At 45.0% G+C, this 18,094-nt stretch overlaps 1 protein-coding gene across 7 annotated transcripts in view; it reads left to right on the forward strand.

Moving 5' to 3' along the window:
• LOC138806623 (uncharacterized) overlaps positions 1-18,094 on the forward strand; it is a 59,461-nt gene that overhangs the window by 10,495 nt on the left and 30,872 nt on the right. For 3 of the 7 annotated variants that reach the window (XM_069992060.1, XM_069992058.1, XM_069992059.1), the window contains exons 2-7: positions 64-119; positions 7,301-7,599; positions 10,738-10,928; positions 11,933-12,137; positions 15,430-15,573; positions 16,752-16,839. In XM_069992060.1, coding sequence (XP_069848161.1) covers positions 7,335-7,599; positions 10,738-10,928; positions 11,933-12,137; positions 15,430-15,573; positions 16,752-16,839 — 893 coding nt within the window. In that variant the 5' untranslated portion in view covers positions 64-119; positions 7,301-7,334. Of the gene's footprint in view, positions 1-63; positions 120-6,876; positions 6,895-6,948; positions 7,160-7,199; positions 7,218-7,300; positions 7,600-10,737; positions 10,929-11,932; positions 12,138-15,429; positions 15,574-16,751; positions 16,840-18,094 lie in introns of those variants that run through there. The other 4 variants (XM_069992062.1, XM_069992061.1, XM_069992064.1 and 1 more) reach the window with 4 other exon arrangements.

Here is an 18,094-nt window from a genome sequence, read left to right on the forward strand (position 1 = left end):
AAACCTGTTCAATAGTCTAATAATGGTTTTTTTTTATTTCTCTGTCCTTGGAATGTTACCCAGTTAAGATGGAGCAAGAAGCAGATTCAGCTGTCCTTTTTCTAAGATGGGCTTACCTTGTAAGTAATTCTGATTTTAAGTGTTCAATCCTTCCATCTGAAAAGCACTAAACTTTCATTTTTTCTGCCATACTACTCCAGAATCAAACACTTTGTCCATTTGACAAATTTCTATTCATTCTTGAACACTTTTGCTTACCTAATCCCAAACCATTTGGTCAATTTGTTTTTTCAGTCAGTCCTGGGGCTTGAACTCTGAGTCTGGGTGCTTTCCCTGTGCTCTTCAGCTCAAGGCCAGCACTCTACCGCTTGAGCCATAGCACCACTTCCAGTTTTCTAGTGGTTTATTGGAGATAAGAGTCTCATGGACTTTCCTGCCTGGGTTGGCTTTGAACAGCGATCCTCAGATCTCAGCCTCCTGACTAACTAGGATTATAGGTGTGAGCCACCAGCACCTGGCTAGGGCAATTTTTTTTTTTTTTTTTTGTCCGATCGTGGGCCTGAACTCTGGCCTTCAGCTCAAGGCTAGCACTCTACCACTTGAGCCACAGCGCCACTTCTGGCTTTTTTTTTTTTCTGCTTATGTGGTCCTGAGGAATCGAACCCAGGGCCTCATGCATGCAAGGCAAGCACTCTACCACTGAGCCACCTTCCCAACCCCATAGGGCAATTTTTTTAAAAGTGTTTTTGTTTTGTTTTGTTTTTAGATCCTGGGGCTTGAACTTTGGGCACTGTCCCTGAGCTTCTGCTCAAGGCTAGGGTTTTACCACTTGAGCCACACCATCACTTCTGGCTTTTTCTGAGTAGTTTATTGGAAATGAGAGTCTCAGGGACTTACTGCCCAGGCTTCCAACTATGATCCTCAGATCTTCCTGATAGCTAGAATTACAAGCTAGAGTCAGTAGCACATGGAAAGGTTAATTTCTTTTCTTTTCTTTTCTTTTCTTTTTTTGGGGGGGTCCGGTCGTGGGGACTGAACTCTGGGCCTGGGTGCTGGCCCTCAGCTTTTCAGCTCAAGGCTAGCACTCTACGACTTGAGCCACAGCGCCACTTCCGGCTTTTTTCTTTTTGCTTATGTGGTATTGAGGAATCAAACCCAGGGCCTCAGGCATGCAAGGCAAGCGCTCTACCACTGAGCCACCTTCCCAGCCTGGAAAGGTTTATTTCTGAATAATAAAAATAATGGCAATTTGACAAAAAGTTTTACAATTCCACTTTTTGGCTTCTACCTTAGAAAAAGCTATTTACTAAGGAGATTCACTGCACTATTGTTTATACTAGTGAGAAACTGCTATGCATGGGATATCAGGCAGGACAAATCAGCAAATGAGGAGAGTGAATGAAGCTGGAGCATATATGCTCACTCAGATATATTATAACTCCGATCCTTCACCTCCTTCAAGTTCTATGCTTCAATTTCTCTAATTTCCATGAGGACTGATAGTACCCAGCTTTAGCTGGTTACATCCTTCTGCTTTGTCTGTCTCCTGTATTGAACTGACCAACAAGGTGAGGGATGTTTCCTCTTCTGGTCACCTGAAACTGCAACTCTTTTGGTACATGGAGAGAAACTTGGGCTTGTATTCCAGCCTCCTCACAGTTGCCATTGTAGATGGCATTTTCTCTGCAGATACCTTTATTGATGTGGGGTTAAAAAAGCAGTCTATGTTGCCATATTATCTGTGAGCCTTACCCAAGGTCCAGCTACACGCAGTTGGGGATCTTGATGCACAACGTAGACATTAATCTCTTTGTAGATTTCTATGGACATACTTTTGTGGATGTAAGCCCCCAGAGAAAACTATCTGTAGTAAACATTGGTGGGAATTGAAGGTCCTCTGGCCCAGTGATGGGGAGCTCTTAAGGCTCTGGTTATTGGTAGAGACTCAAGAGCTCCCGCTGGACTGCGGAAGCCTCTAGGCTGGATGCCCTGTGATGGGGCCTGAGGTGTGCATTTAGAGCAAGACTCTGCAGCTTGACTCTATGTCAAATCACATTTCAGCAGAGGAGCCTCAGCCAATGATGTAGTATACACTGGTTACCCTCTCCCATGCAGCTTACTACTTTCCAGGATCAGTCAATGCTGAAAAGAAAGCTTTCTCTATCTGGCTATGGAGTCATTGCCTGGTCTCTGCTCCCCCATGGCTCGGGGAGGCAAGGGTTTATAATGGTGTGCTGTCAGGCTTGTTTGTCTGTGGGTCGTGTTACTAGGCACCCCTGAAAGAATTCCATTTAGCTATACAAGGTTTTGTTTGAGGTTCAAAGTAAGCAAACTTAGAAACCTCTGTGTCCCTTTGTAGGAGAAGGGGTAGGACCACTCTGGGCAGAGTCTGTAACTCTTTGTATTAGATGGGATGGGGCAACTGTGGTCAGTCATGGTCCTGGCTACTTTTTGAAGTCACTTCAGTGTTGTCTGAGTTACTTCCAACTGTCTGTCGTTCAAATTGCTGTTATAAAATCTGGAAAATGCTAAGAAGCATAAAATATCCACTATCCTGATATGAAGATGAGAGTTGTGTTTCTGATAGGTTTATTTACAGAGTCTCCATGTACTGGGGCATGAAGGAGCTTTCTGGGATCATGAAAATACTTTATAATATCATTGGTGTTGATTCCACGACTGAATGCATTTGTCAAAACATAAAGGGCAAGTTTTAGGTATGTAAATCGTACCTCATCCCACTTAACATAAGAATCTGCGTGGGCACTCAGCTTCATAAACAGCCATGCCAGCATTAGCGCTTTCTTATGGAAGTGGCTCCACACTCCCTCTACTGCACTGGGGTCACAGGGAGGTAGCTTTCAGTGTTCCTTCATTAAGACAATACTGAGAATGGTGTAGTCTAGATGTTGGGTCCTTTGCTAGTGGGACAAGAACTTGATACTGGCAAGTTTTTTTTCATGAAGTTGCATCATTCTGTCATTCTCTGTGTATATATGTTGTGTTGGATAATCTAGAGTGTCCTTAAGACATTATTTTCATTGCTATAAAGCTTTTAGGTCTTTAGGATGCTTGATTTTTAGATCTATTTAGTATTGAGGCATCCATTTTTACTTCTTTCTATTAAAAGGGGGGTTAGGATGGTGATTTACTTAGAGGGACAAGGTTTTCCTAGCATAGGCAAGCCTTGTTTTTTTTTTTTTTGGGGGGGTCTGGCTGTGGGGCCTGAACTCTGGGCCTGGGCGCTGTCCTTCAGCTCTTCAGCTCAAGGCTAGCACTCTACCACTTGAGCCACATCGCCACTTCCGGCTTTTTTCTTTTTTGCTTATGTGGTGCTGAGGAATTGAACCCAGGGCCTCATGCATGCAAGGCAAGTGCTCTACCACTGAGCTACCTTCCCAGTCCGGGTTAATTGTTATTAGTGTTAAAGCAAAATAAGAATAAAGAGGGCATACAACTAGGAAAAGATTCCTAAAGTACAATAATATCTAATGAATTTAACAGTTTGAGCCTCATTAAAGTCCAAAACTATTACACTTCAAAGGACAGAATGAAGAAAATGGTGAATGCATGGTAGGTGTTAAAGGACAGAATGAAGAAAATGGTGAATGTATGGTAGGTGTTCATAATTCTACCACTCAGGTGGCTGAAGCAGGATTTTGGGGGACAGTAAGTGTGTGTGTGGGGAAAAAATGAGACTGATAAGCTGGGTGCTGGTGGCTCACGCCTGTCATCCTAGCTACGCAGGAGGCTGAGATCTGAGGATCACAGTTCAAAGCCAGCTCATGCAGGAAAGTCCATGAGACTTTTATCTCCACTAAACCACTAGAAAACTGGAAGTGGCACTGTGACTGAAGCATAGAGCACTTGCCTTGAGCTGAAGAGTGTAGGGACAGCGCCGAAGCCCAGAGTTCAAGCCCCACAACCAAAAAAAAAAAAAAAAAAAAAAAGAGACTGATAAAGGACTGTATTCAGAGTTTATAATTTCTTGTAACTTATGAATTTCTTATATACAAGGAGATGTAAAATTGAATTAAAAAGTGGGTAAAGGTAAGGGATTTCATCAAATACTAAATGGATTCTCACCAGGCCCACAAAAGATCTCAGTATCATTGATCATTAAGGAAATGCAAAATAAAACCACAGTGAAATAAATATTACATCACCCATGAAAGTGGCTATAAAATGGTCATTAATGAAGAAGTAGGAACCCTCACATACCTTAGATGGCAATGTACAATGAAACAGTTCCTTTGAAAGGCAGTTTGTCATGTTCTTAAAAAGTCAACCATAAAACTACTGTAAAAACCAGTGATTCTTTGTTTGTTTGTTTATTTGCCGGTCATGGAGCCTGAACTCTGGGCCTGGGCACTGTCCCTCAGCTCTTCAGCTCAAGGCAAGCATCCTACCGCTTGAGCTACACTTCCGGTTTTCTACTGGTTTATTGGAGAAAAGAGTCTCATGGACTTTCCTGCCCGGGCTGGCTTTGAACCGTGATCCTCAGATCTCAGCCTCCTGAGTAGCTAGGATTACAGGCGTGAGCCACCGGTGCTTGGCAAAATTTCTTTAAATGTGTTTAGGCCCAAGTTAATGCCCACATGTGCAGCAGCAGAAGTGATACTCAGAAACATACTGTTCAGAGCCCTTCCCTGAGCTGATACATCCATTACATTTTGTATCACCTTTTTTATATGTAATGTCCAGAAAGGAAAGGTTTTAGGCAGAGGACAGATTAGTACTTGTCTAGGAAGTATAAACAGAGATTAACTATTAATTATATGAGAAGTATTGTGTTATAGAGATAAAAAATGCTCTAAAACTAATTTATGATGATAATTATACCACTTGGTAAAGTTTCTGAAATCACTGAATTCTTACATCAAAATGAATGTGTTTTATCTATGCATTTGTTTTTTTCTTTTTTTGTTTTTGTTTGTTTTTTGGGTCTTGTTGTGGGGCCTGAACTCTGGGCGTGGGCACTGTCCCTCAGCTCTTCAGCTCAAGGCTAGCGCTCTACCACTTGAGCCACAGCACCACTTCCGGCTTTTTTTCTTTTTGCTTATGTGGTGCTGAGGAATCGAACCCAGGGCTTCAGGCATGCAAGGCAAGGGCTCTGCCACTGAGCCACCTTCCCAGCCCCTATCTATGCATTATTTATTTATACCCCATTGAAAAAGGGTGGCACTGTTTTGGCTAAGATTGGTATGTAGCTGTTCTCTAAAGTGCTTTCAACTACTGGTGTCTTTTTTTTTTTGCTGGTCATGGGGCCTTAACTCTGGGCCTGGGCGCTGTCCCTCAGCTCTTCAGCTCAAGGGGAGCACTCTACCACTTGAGCCACAACGCCACTTCCAGTTTTCTAGTGGTTTATTGGAGGTAAGAGTCTCACAGACTTTCCTGCCTGGGCTGGCTTTGAACTGTGATCCTCAGGTCTCTTCCTTCTGAATAGCTAGGATTATAGGCATGAGCCACTGGTGCCTGGCTTTGATTGTTTTTTGTTTTTTGTGTTTGCCAGTCTTGGGGCCTGAACTCTGGGCCTGGACGCTGTCCCTTAGCTCTTCAGCTCAAGGCTAGCGCTCTAACTCTTGAGCCACAGTGCCACTTGTGGCTTTTTCTGCTTATGTGATGCTGAGGAATTGAACCCAAGGCCTCATGCATGCAAGGCAGGCACTCTACTACTGAGCCACTTCACAGCCCTCTACTGGTATCTTGTAATGGCTTCACAAAGCCTCTGCCAGCCCTGCGACACTTAGCACATTCCCATTTGGGAGGAAGAATGAAGCAAAGTCAGGCTATGAGTGACTTCAGCTCTGGGTTTGTAGATGTTTGTCCTTTTGCAGTATGCTTTGGCCCACCCCCTTCTGTAGAGAGCCTGTTTCTTTAGCTTTGTGAATCTGGGTACACTGTGGCTTGCCTACTGTGCTTTCATGGGTTCTACAGAGGAGTCTAAACGTTGGCATCCGGAGTCTAGATTTCAAGCCAGTGTTGCTGCACAGGCATTGTGTAACCTTGAACCACTTTAAACTTCACTTCTCTAAGCCCAATTTCTCCTGTTTGAGTTGGGTCTTGTGATAAATTCAGGTCGAGACACAAGTAGAAAATATAACAAGATTATGTTTGGGTGTGCATGTATCTGAGTATGGCGAGACTACTACTTCCTTGAAATTTATTAAAGAATGGGTGGGGTGGCTGGAAGCCAATGGCTCAAGCCTGTAATCCTAGCTACTCAGGAGGCTGAGAGCTAAGGATTGAGGTTCAAAGCCAGCCCGGGAAGGAAAGTCCGTGAGACTCTTATCTCCAATAAACCACCAGAAAACCGGAAGTGGCACTGTGGCTGAAAGTGGTAGAGCACTAGCCTTGAGCTGAAGAGTTCAGGGACTGCGCCCAGACCCAGAGTTCAAGCCCCATGATTGACCAAAAAAAAATGGGCTGTAGTTGTGGCTGAAGTTGTAGAGCACCTTCCCAGCAAGCAGAAAGTACTGAGTTCAAACTCTAGTTTTACACACATACACACACACACTCACAAGCATCTCACACACACACATATATATGTACACACACACACACAAATAAAATAAGCAATGAGAAATAAATGAGCTATAGGGAGGGCCCTGCAGATCTCCTGCCTGCACAGTACAGATCCAAGCCAGCTGCACGACAGGTGCTTTTATCCAGAGTAAGAATGTCTTAAAGATAGAACGAATCAGTGAATGAAGTAAGTGGCTTCAGAGAATCTGGATACACCTGTTTGCAGAGTTCATTTTTGTGCTGCAGCTGGCAGGAACCTTGGCATCAGGAGGGAGATCTAGAGCCCCAACAGCCCAGTCCTGGGTTTCCTGGCAACAGTGAAACAAAGTCAGAGGATTCTCTGCCTTCCATGTTCTGAGTAAGCCCCAGGTGAGGAGGAGCGTGTGCTGCTAAGCTGGAGCTGAGTGTCCTCTGCCACTCACCCACAGCTCCACTTCTGGTGGTGGTTCATTGGACCTTCCTGTCTAGGCTGACTGTGAACTGAAATCCTCAGATCTCAGCCTCCTGAGTACCTAGAATTATAGGCATGAGCCACTGGTGCCAGACTAACTCCTGACTTGTGAAAGAAGAGGCAGCTAGAGAAATAAGATGTCAGCTGCCATGTCAATGGTTATTTCACCCATTCATTCCCCAAGTATGTTGAACCCTGGAATCTAAGACTAGCAGTGACTCAGGTCTAGGCAGTTCACAGGGTGAGGCAGAGCAGGGCGTGGAAGTGGTCTTCCTATAGGAGACAGGGCTCACTCCTGGTGATGGAGTCTTCTCTTTCTCTCAGGCAGGACTGCCAGTCTGGTGGACACTCTGCAGGTATGTCTCTGCAGGCTTGGGAGTGGGAAGAAGATGAGGATCAGGGAAGCATGGAACCCATCTCTCCTCTGGCAAGTTTTTACAAGTCCCTGAGTGACTGTGACGTGGAAGAATACCTCAGGGCCAAGGCCAGGGCCCAGGAGTCAGATTCTGATGACCACTTCAGTATGGACTCCTCATTCAAGACCGCCAGCACCTTTGACTCAGACGCACCCCAGGTCGTCCCCTGCAAATTCGTTATTTCACTTGCTTTCCCAGCAAATGCAGGTAGGTGCCTCGGCAGAATTCCAGAATTCTCTCCCAGAAAGCATTACTGACTTCCTCCTGGGAGTCTTCAGCCACATATGCCTGGCATCTTTCCTCACTGGCCCTTATATCCCTAATAATACACTTGCTTCTTCTTTCTCTTTCCTTCCCTCCTTCCTTTTTGTTGTTGTTTTTTTTTTTGGGTCCGTTCGTGGGCCTGAACTCTGGGCCTGGGCATTGTCCCTCAGTCTTCAGCTCAAGGCTAGTGCTCTACCACTTGAGCCAGAGGGCCACTTCCGGCTTTTTTCCTTTTTGCTTATGTGGTGCTTTGGAATCGAACCCAGGGGCTCAGGCATGCAAGGCAAGTGCTCTACCACTGAGCCACCTTCGCAGCCCTCCCTCCTTCCTTTGTTCCTTCCTTCCTTCCTTCTTTCCTTCCCTCCCTCCCTCCTTCTTTCCTTTCCTTTCTTTCCTTTCCTTCCTTCCTTTTTTTTCTCTTTTTGCATATGTGGTGCTGAGGAATCGAACCCAGGGCCTCATGCATGCAAGGCAAACGCTCTACCACTGAGCCACCTTCCCAGCCCGCCTTCCTTCCTTTCTTTTTTTTTTTTTTTTTTTTGGGTCCGGTCGTGGGGCCTGAACTCTGGGCCTGGGCGCTGTCCCTCAGCTCTTCAGCTCAAGGCTAGCGCTCTACCACTTGAGCCACAGCGCCACTTCCGGCTTTTTTCTTTTTGCTTATGTGGTGCTGAGGAATCGAACCCAGGGCCTCAGGCATGCAAGGCAAGCACTCTACCACTGAGCCACCTTCCCAGCCCCTTCCTTCCTTTCTTTCTTTCCTTCCTTCCTTCCCTTTCTTTCTTTCCTTCCTTCCTTCCTTCCTTCTTTCTTTTTTTTTTTTTTTGGTCAGTCATGGGCCTTGAACTCTGGGCCTGGGCGCTGTCCCTCAGCTCTTCAGCTCAAGGCGAGCGCTCAACCACTTGAGCTACAGCGCCACTTCCGGTTTTCTGGTGGTTTATTGGAGATAAGAGTCTCATGGTCTCTCCTGCCCGGGCTGGCTTTGAACCGCGATCCTCAGATCTCAGCCTCCTGAGTAGCTAGGATTACAGGCGTGAGCCACCAGCACCCGGCTCTTTCTTTCTTTTTCTTTCTTTTTTTCTTTCCTTCCTTCTTTCTTCTTTCTTTTTTTTTTGTGCTAGAACTAATATTGGAACCCAAGCCTTGTGCTTTCTAGGTAGGAGCTATGCCACTGAGTCATGCCCTTTTCATTTTTTGCTTTATTTTTCAGTTAGGGTTCATTTTTTCCCCTGGCATTGAATTCAGACCATGTTTTCCCTACATATGCCTCCATATAACTAGATGTGTCTAACACACCTGGCTTATTTGTTGAGATGGGACTTTTTGTTGAGGCTAGCCTCGAACTATGATTCTGATCTGCACTCAAGTAGTTGGGTTATGATGTGAATTACTAGCCCTGTCCCTTGAGATTTTCTTTTCTTATTTTGGTACTCCTTCAAAAGGCATTTGAAGAATTTATCTTCAAAACCTTGCGAAATCTTTGAGATACCTTTGTCTGGAAATAAAATTCTAGGTTCCATTATTTCCCTTCAATACTTAAATATTTATAGTAAGTATATAAATATTTATATGTTATTTAAGAAAAATTAGAGCCGGGTGCTGGTGGCTCACAACCTGTCATCCTAGCTACTGAGGAGGATGAGATCTGAGGATCATGGTTCAAAGCCAGCCCAAGCAGAAAAGTCTGTGAGACTCTTATCTCCAATAAACCACTCAAAAACTGGAAGTGGCGCCGTGGCTCAGGCGGTAGAGCTCTTGCCTTGAACCAAAGAGTGCAGGGATAGCGCCCAAGCCCAGAGTTCAAGCCCCATGACTGACCAAAAAAAAAAAAAAAAAAGAAAGAAAAATTAGGTCCCACATGGTCTATTCTACAACATTCCTTTTTTTTTTTTTTTTTGGTTGGTTGTGGGGCTTGAACTCTGGGCCTGGGCACTCTCCCTGCACTCTTCAGCTCAAGGCAAGTGCTCTACTGCCTGAGCCACGGTGCCACTTCCTGTTTTCGAGTAGTTTATTGGAGATGAGTGTCACGGACTTTCCTGCCCAGGCTGGCGTTGAACCATAATCCTCAGATCTCAGCCATCTGAGTAGCTAGGATGACAGGCATGAGCCATCGGTGCCCGACACCTCTAAGATTTTGAATTGTCAATTTTTTTTAAAATATGAAAGTTAGCCGGGCGCCAGTGGCTCAGGAGGCTGAGATCTGAAGATTGTGGTTCAAAGCCAGCCCAGGCAGGAAAGTCCGTGAGACTCTTTTTTTTTTTTTTTTAATTGTAAAAATACTGTACAGAGGGGTTACAATTACATGGGCAAGGTAATGAGTACATTTCTTTTTTTTTTTTTTTTTTTTTTTTTTTTTGGGTCTGAACTCTGGGCCTGGGCACTGTCCCTCTTCAGCTCAAGGCTAGGGCTCTACCACTTGATCTACAGCGCCACTTCTGGCTTTTTTCTTTTTGTTTATGTGGTGCTGAGGAATCAAACCAGGGCCTCATGCATGCAAGGCAAGCGCTCAACCACTGAGCCACCTTCCCAGCCCCATGAGTACATTTCTTATCAAGCATTGTTGCCTCCTCCTTTGTTTCCCCTTCTCATCCCTTCCCATCCCACCCACCCCAAGTCTGTGAAACTCTTATTTCCAATAAACCACCAGAAAACCAGAAGTGGTGCTGTAGCTCAAGTGGTAGAGCACTCGCCTTGAGCTGAAGAGCTGAGGTTTGCAAAGGTGCAATGCAGTAGTAGTACAGTTGCCTTGAATGTGCAAGGCCTTGTATTCCATCTCCATCATTAGAAAGAACAAAAGACTGTGAAAAACGCAGGAAAATCACTCTCCCCAGTGCCCCCTGTAATGCCTCCTTTGAGAGCGTGGCCTACTTCTGCCCCCAGTGCCCTCACTTCCTTCCACTAGGCTCTGCCCAGAATGGTTCCACCCTTCCCAGCAGCATCTCAAGCTGGGCACTGAGCCCTTAGTTGTGAATTTGGGGACATTTTCAAACCATAGTGTTCTTTCTTGCCTCCAGGAGTCTGTGGAGACAGGTCTGCTTTTCTATACAAGATTAGAATGAGACTTATTAAATCTGTATTTTTTAGGTCAAAAAGGAAAATACACAAATTTTACTGATAAACATAAGAAACACTCTAAACCGGACAATCGCACTACAAAATCTCGCCGTTTCTATCACATTGAGTATGTCTTCCTGCCCGATGATGGAGAACCAAAAAAAGTTGATGTAGTGGTATTTCCAGGAGTTGCCAAAGTGTTCCTGGAGTCAGTAGTAAAGGTGCGTGGTGTCTGTCTGACTGTGTACAGAATGCAGTAGTCACAATATTGCTGTGAGTGTTCTGCAGCACAGGCAGCCTCAGAACTGGCTAAAGCGCAGGGTCCTGGGGCCACCTCAGACCTCCTGAGTGAGAATCTGAAGTCATCAAAAAATACTGGTTGCCAGGTGCTGGTGGCTCAGGCCTGTCATCCTAACTACTCAGGAGGCTGAGATCTGAGGATCACGGTTCAAAGCCAGACCAGGCAGGAAAGTCCATGACACTCTTATCTCCAGAACACTGGAAGTGGTGCTGTGGCTCAAGTGGTAGAGCTCTTGCCATAAGCTGAAGAGCTGAGGGACAGCACCCCAGCCAAGTTCAAGCCCCATTCTCTCTCCCCAAAAATATATAGGTTACTTAAAGTATTTTTACTTTATTTAAGGTGTTAAAAAGTTTCAGTAGGGGCTGGGAAGGTGGCTCAGTGGTAGAGCACTTGCCTTACATGCTCGAGGCCCTGGGTTCAATTCCTCAGCACCACATAAGTAAAAAGCCGGAAGTGGCGCTGTGGCTCAAGTGGTAGAGCGCTAGCCTTGAGTTGAAGAGCTGAGGGACAGCGCCCAGGCCCAGAGTTCAGGCCCCACGAGTGGACCCAAAAAAAAAAAAAAAGTTTCAGTAGCTCTTGAGGTGTGTGTGTGTGTGTGTGTGTGTGTGTGTGTGTGTGTGTGTTTTTCATGTGCCTGACTGCTGCTTGTTGTTCCTACTTGGCCTGCATTATTGCTTTGAAATAATCAGAGAGGACACTATTTACATGAATTTTCTTTTTTTTGTTTTTTATTTTTCCTGAGAAATGCAGAGGTCTGCCAGGGCCCAGTACATAATGTCCATTTCCCACAGTGAGTTCAGAGCCAGGAGTGAGGTAATCACAGAACATAGCCAGTAGAGGGCAGTGTGCTAACCCCGTTGCTGGTGGGGTAGGCTGCAGTTTCTGTTGAACTCTGTGCAGCTTCTGAATGGTTGTTTTACACAGACGGTGAAGCCGTGGCGAGAAGGTAACAAAATCTGGGTGTCATGGAGCCAAACTTTCAATGTCAATATGACAAAGGAGTTATTAAAGAAAATAAATTTCCACAAGATCACCTTGAGGCTCTGGGACACCAAGGACAAGGTCTCCAAGAAAGTCAGGTACTACCGTTTGAAGACTGGTGGTTATTCAGAGGACACAGGATCTTTTGGTAAGTCTGTCTGTCATTTTTTTTTTTTTTTTTTTGGCCAGTCGTGGGGCATGAACTCTGGGCCTGGGTGCTGTCCCTCAGCTCTTCAGTTCAAGGCCAGCACTCTAGCCCTTGAGCCACTGCACCACTTCTGGCTTTATCTGCTTATGTGGTGCTGAGGAATTGAACCCAGGGCCTCATGCATGCAAAGGCAAGCACACTACCATTGAGCCACCTTCCCAGCCCTAAGTATGTAATTTTTGTTTTGTTTAAATGATTGTGGAGTTTTGAGATTTCTCACTACAGAAGTCTGAAATGCTCTATAGTTTAAATAGCACTCTGATGCCTTTAGTGAGAAATTCCACAACTGATCTCACCTGACTAATTAAAATGAGGGCACACTAAGAATACTATGTGAAATCATTTAAGCTTGTATAAATGTGTTATACATTCAGCATAAAGAAATTTCATGTTTAGACTTGGACCTCTTTCTCAAAATAGCTCACTTACATATACAGATATTCTTGACTGAAAAAAATCCCAAGCATTTTAGGTGAGAAATATTCAACTTGTGGTATTGGGGTGAAGCCAGCCTTCTTTCACATCCATCCCCTAGTTTGCCCAATATACACATTGCTTCTTGTTTTGATGGCATGTCATTCCCCTAGGCCCTTCTTGGGGAACAGGAGGTGTCTCTTGGAGAGTCATGACATGATGGCCAGCATCTGTGGGTTTTTTTTTTTGCTGTTGTTGTTGTGGGGCCTGAACTCTGGGCCTGGGCACTGTCCCTCAGCTCTTCCGCTCAAGGCTAGTGCTCTACCACTTGAGCCACAGCACCACTTCAGCTTTTTTCTGCTTATATGGTGCTGAGGAATTGAACCCAGGGCCTCATGCAGGCTAGGCAAGCACTCTACCACTGAGCCGCCTTCCCAGCCTGCATCTGTGTTCTTCTACTGCCTTTCAGTATATTTTGTCCCAGTGCAGCCCTGACATGGGTGGCCATTACTAGTCTGTCTGTATTATGTCCACTAGAAAAAACACTAAGAATATCAATAAACAAAGGAGAAAAGTTGGGTTGGTGTATAGCTCAGTGTTAGAGTGCTTTACAGGTGCTTTCTTCTGGGGGCTTTTATGCAGATAACAGGGTGTCGAGCAGTGTCCTGGGCCTTTGCTCACTGGACTTGAGTCAGCCTTCCAGCATGATAATAAACAATTCCTACATAATACTGCCAAAATTGCCCCTAGCTGTGAATCTTTTTCTTAACTAGATGAATGGGAAGACACATGTTCTCAAATCATGTTCTCAAATCCCTCCACCTGACATACTCCCTTGCCTTGTGATGGGCTCACACTGGCATTCCAATATGAGTGCTGGAAAAGAGGTCAGGAAAGCTTTCTGGCTAGGGAACAGTAGGGGCTATGTCTAGAAGGCTGCATGGAATCATGGGCCAAAGGAAGGAATGTTCTGGACCCTGCAGAGAGAGCCCATGGCCTGAATGCTCCTAAGACTACGGCACCTGCTTCTCCTCAAAGCCTGACGCTAGCTTAGCATCATTGACTATTCCTTTATGTATATCTTGACCACTAAAAGACTCGTATGTATTCACTTCTTAAGAACAGTTTAGAAATTGAGTGGCAGAAAGCAGAACGAATTCAAGCCATCTGATGTCTGTCTAGAATCACTGTCAGCAGCTTTCCTGTAGGTCTAGCCCACCTGTTGTCTGTAGTCCTGTCTTCTGACACCTGCTGAGATATGTTATAGACACTTGCATCGTGAAGGGTGCGGAAACACCCTCAGGAGGCCTGCTTCCTGTTATAAAGGAAGGGTTTTTGTTTGGTAGATCATGCCCTAGAGCCAATGGTCTTGGTGGAATGTCCTTACCAGAGTTACTATTTCACTTTGCTTCTATCTGCTTAGCCCCTTGGTTTCCCAGTGCTGAGTGGAGAGGACATTCTAGAAACCCTCAAATCTGATTTTGCCCTTCCTGTGCTCTCATTAGGTTGACTCCCATCTTCCCACTTGCCTGAAGTCTGTGCTTGGCTGATGCTCTTTGGTGTTCTCTGTTATGCAGCTTCTCTTTATGCAATCTGGCTCACTCCATTCTGGGGTTGGGGGGTGGGCAGGTGGAGGTGGTGTTTCTTCCTCTCTCTGACACCATAGCCTGCCCGTCCCATGTTACCACGGTGATACTGGCACTTCATTGCTCTGAGACTTCACAGCTTCCCAGTGCCTTAGAAGACCAAGTGTATCCTTCTGAGTTTGACTCTAAAGGCTTTTTATGGTTTTCTCCTCAAGGCTCTGATCCTGTGCTGCTCCCACACCTCCTGGTTCCTGAAGTTACAGGGCTCTTCTTCATTGAGGCACAATCCATATTCCAAAGGATCTTGGTTCCTATCTCTTTTTCCACAGATTTTATCTGCCCTTCAAAATGAATGAAATTTCACTTCCTTTCCTGGTCCCTGCCCCACACTTCTTTCTTGTAGCTACTGCTATCATCATTCATGCCTTCCATCCCCTCTTGACCGCTGCCAAGAGCCTGCAATGCCCTGTTGCTGATAAAAGGGAAGGTGGAGGGGTTGGGGAGGTGGCTCAGGGGTAGAGTGCTCACCTTGCACACATGAGCCCTGGGTTCAATTCCTCAGCACCACATAAGCAGAAAAAGTGGCACTGTGGTTCAAGTGGTAGAGCACTAGCCTTGGGATGAAGAGTTGAGGGACAGCGCCCAGGCCCAGAGTTCAAGCCCCACAACCAGCCAAAAAAAAAAAAAAGTGAAGGTGGTGGGTACAGGAGCTCTGGTGCAAGCCTGGCTTTGCCCCTCACTGGGGATAAACTCTGGTATGGACCAGTTCTGCCACAAGAAACTCAAGTGCCAGATCCATGCATTGCCCGTAGAACAGGGACGTAATGCTGTGTTCCCCCTAGCAAGACAGTGACTCCTGGGCTGGGAAGGTGGCTCAGTGGCAGAGTGCTTGCCTTGCATGCATGAGGCCCTGGGTTCGATTCCTCAGCACCACATAAGCAGAAAAAAAAAAACCCAAAACAAACAAAAAAACAACAAAAAAAAGACAGTGACCCTGAAAAGGTGTCACCTAAGTGCTCGGTGACTTCACTGACAGACACCACTGTCAGCTGAAAGCAGGCATTATTGCTCTTTGAGGTTCCTGGTTGGGGGCAGCTGTCCTGGAGGACAGCACCCCCCACGTTGTGTATCCACTGTCTCATGTCCACCAGAAGGTAGTGACTGCCATACACCAGCGGGTCAGTAGGTATCTCTAATCCACTAAGCCGGTGGACCTTTCTCCTGTGTTCTAGAGGAAGTAAGAATGTTGGTTTTAAATCAGAAAAAAATGTCTGAAATGGATACTGAGAGAGTCAGCACTGTCAGAGAGAAATACGATAAGGAATATCTGTCAGGAACAAAAGAAAAGGCAGAAAAACACTCACAGTCTCAACAAGGTAAGTAGACAACTGTGGGTACAACATGCATGCACCACTTTTGGTTGTTGATTCTTTTCTTGTATTTTCATATGGTTTATGACTTACAAATAACTTTTATGATGGTAGAAATTAGATATGTATTTTTAAAGACCCAATGAATAGTAATGAAAAGTAAAAGAAGACAGGAAAAAGAATCATTCTATCACCAATTACAATCAGCTTAACATTTTATTTACCATATTATAGCAAATTTCTCTGATTTCATTCTTGGGCTTTTTTTTTTTTTTTTTTTTTTTTTTTTTGTCAGTGATGAGGCTTGAACTCTGGGCCTGAGCACTGTCCCTCAATTCTTCAGCTCAAGGCAAGTGCTCTACCGCTTGAGTCACAGCACCACTTTCAGTTTTCTGGTGGTTAACTGGAAAGAAGATCTCAAGGCCTTTCCTGTCCAGGCTGACATTGAACTGAGATCCTCAGATCTCAGCCGCCTGTGTAGCTAGGATTACAGGCATGAGCCACTGGTGCCCACTCTTAGGCTTTTTTTTTTTTTTTAAATACTAGGTTATCCTGGATGCATTCAGTATTTCTGTATACTGAGATTATTAATGTGTCATCACAAGTACTTTCCTCTCTGCTTAAGAACTTTCTATGACAGGGCTGGGAAGTTGGCTCAGTGGTAGAGCGCTTGCCTTGCATGCCTGAGGCCCTGGGTTCGATTCCTTAGCACCACATAAGCAAAAAGAAAAAAGCCAGAAGTGGCGCTGTGGCTCAGTGGTAGAGCACTAGCCTTGAGCTGAAGAGCTGAGGGACAGCGCTCTCAGGCCCACAGTTCAGGCCCCATGACCGGCCCCCCCCCCAAAAAAAAGAACTTTCTATGACAGTACATTTGACATGATCATCTTTCATCTGTAGATGGGATTGCAATTTGCCTAACCATGTAAAAGTGCTAAAGTGGACAATTCCATAGGTAATAAATAAAGTCACGCAAGACTATGCTTGCTCCCATTTGTCCAACAGAATCAGTCTGGTCTGTATATATTCATCCACTTAGTTATTGTTAACGATCCTTTGAAATCATTGTTACTGAATGTGTGCCAGGCTTTCTGCCACAGAGATGTATTAGAAATGTGTAAGGAGCCTCCTTTCTTAGAGAACTAGCATGGAAGAAGAGATGTGGTGACATCTGCTAATATTACCAGGTTCCCACCAAACAGACCTTGAAATTTCTTCTAAGAACAGTGAAGAATATGAAAAGTCACTCAAAATGGATGATCTTTCTCCATTTCGGTAAGGATGGACCATGTCATTAGGGGAGATGGGAACTCTTGTATTGGTCCTACTCTGAGTCATGTACTACTTCCTCCTCCTCCTCCTCCTCCGCCTCCTCCTCCTCTTCCTCCTCCTCCTCCTCCTCTTCTTTTCATTATTATTATTATTTTAATTTTAGCACTTCTGGCTAAGTTGAATCCAAGCAAATGAAAGGAATAGGGAGAGAAAGGGAAGCTTATATTTGCATGTATGTGTCAGGCATTGTACTTTTAAATTTAATTTTATTATAAAAGTGGTGTACAGAGGGTTTTTAAAAATTTTTATTGTGAAAATACCATACCAGAGGGATTACAATTACATGGGCAAGGTAATAAGTATATTTTTTATCAAGCATTGTTGCCTCCTCCTTTGTTTCCCCTTCCCATCCCTTCTCATCCCCCTGCCCCCAGAGGGTTTTACAGTTACATAAGTAAGGAAATGAGCACAATTCTTGTCAAACATCATTACCCCTCCTTTGTTTTCTCCAGCTTACCCTACCCCTATTGCACTTTTTTTTTTTTTTTGGTCGGTCGTGGGGCTTTGGGCCTGAGCGCTGTCCCTCAGCTCTTCAGCTCAAGGCGAGCACTCTACCACTTGAGCTACAGCGCCACTTCCGGTTTTCTGGTGGTTTATTGGAGACAGGAGTCTCACGGTTTCTCCTGCCCGGGCTGGCTTTGAACCGAGATCCTCAGATCTCAGCCTCCTGAGTAGCTAGGATTACAGGCGTGAGCCACCAGCGCCCGGCCATTGCACTTTTTTTTTTGTCTGTGGGGTTTGAACTCTGGGCCTGGGTCCTGTCACTCAGCTCTTCAGCTCAAGACAAGCACTCTACCACTTGAGTCACAGCTCCACTTGTGGTTTTCTGAGTGGTTTACTGGAGTTAATAGTCTCACAGAGGGGAGAATGGGGTGGGGGGAGATGGGAAGGGATGGGAAGTGGAAACAAAGGAGGAGGCAACAATGCTTGATAAGAAATGTACTCATTATCTTGCCCATGTAATTGTAACTCCTCTGTACAGTATTTTCACAATTAAAAAAAATAAAAAATAAAAAAGAGTCTCACAGACTTTTCCTGCCTGGGCTGACTTTGAACCATGATCCTCAGATCTCAGCCTCCTGAATAGCTAGGATTACAGGCGTGAGCCACCAGTGCCGGGCCCCATTGTACTTTTATTGTCTCATTTGATTTATCTCGTTTGATTTCTATAATGACTATTTAAAAATAATGAAGTACT

The sequence above is a fragment of the Dipodomys merriami genome, unplaced genomic scaffold, assembly GCF_024711535.1.
Source record: "Dipodomys merriami isolate MVZ:Mamm:240054 unplaced genomic scaffold, mDipMer1.0.p SCAF_401, whole genome shotgun sequence".
NCBI classification, from domain to species: Eukaryota; Metazoa; Chordata; class Mammalia; order Rodentia; family Heteromyidae; genus Dipodomys; species Dipodomys merriami.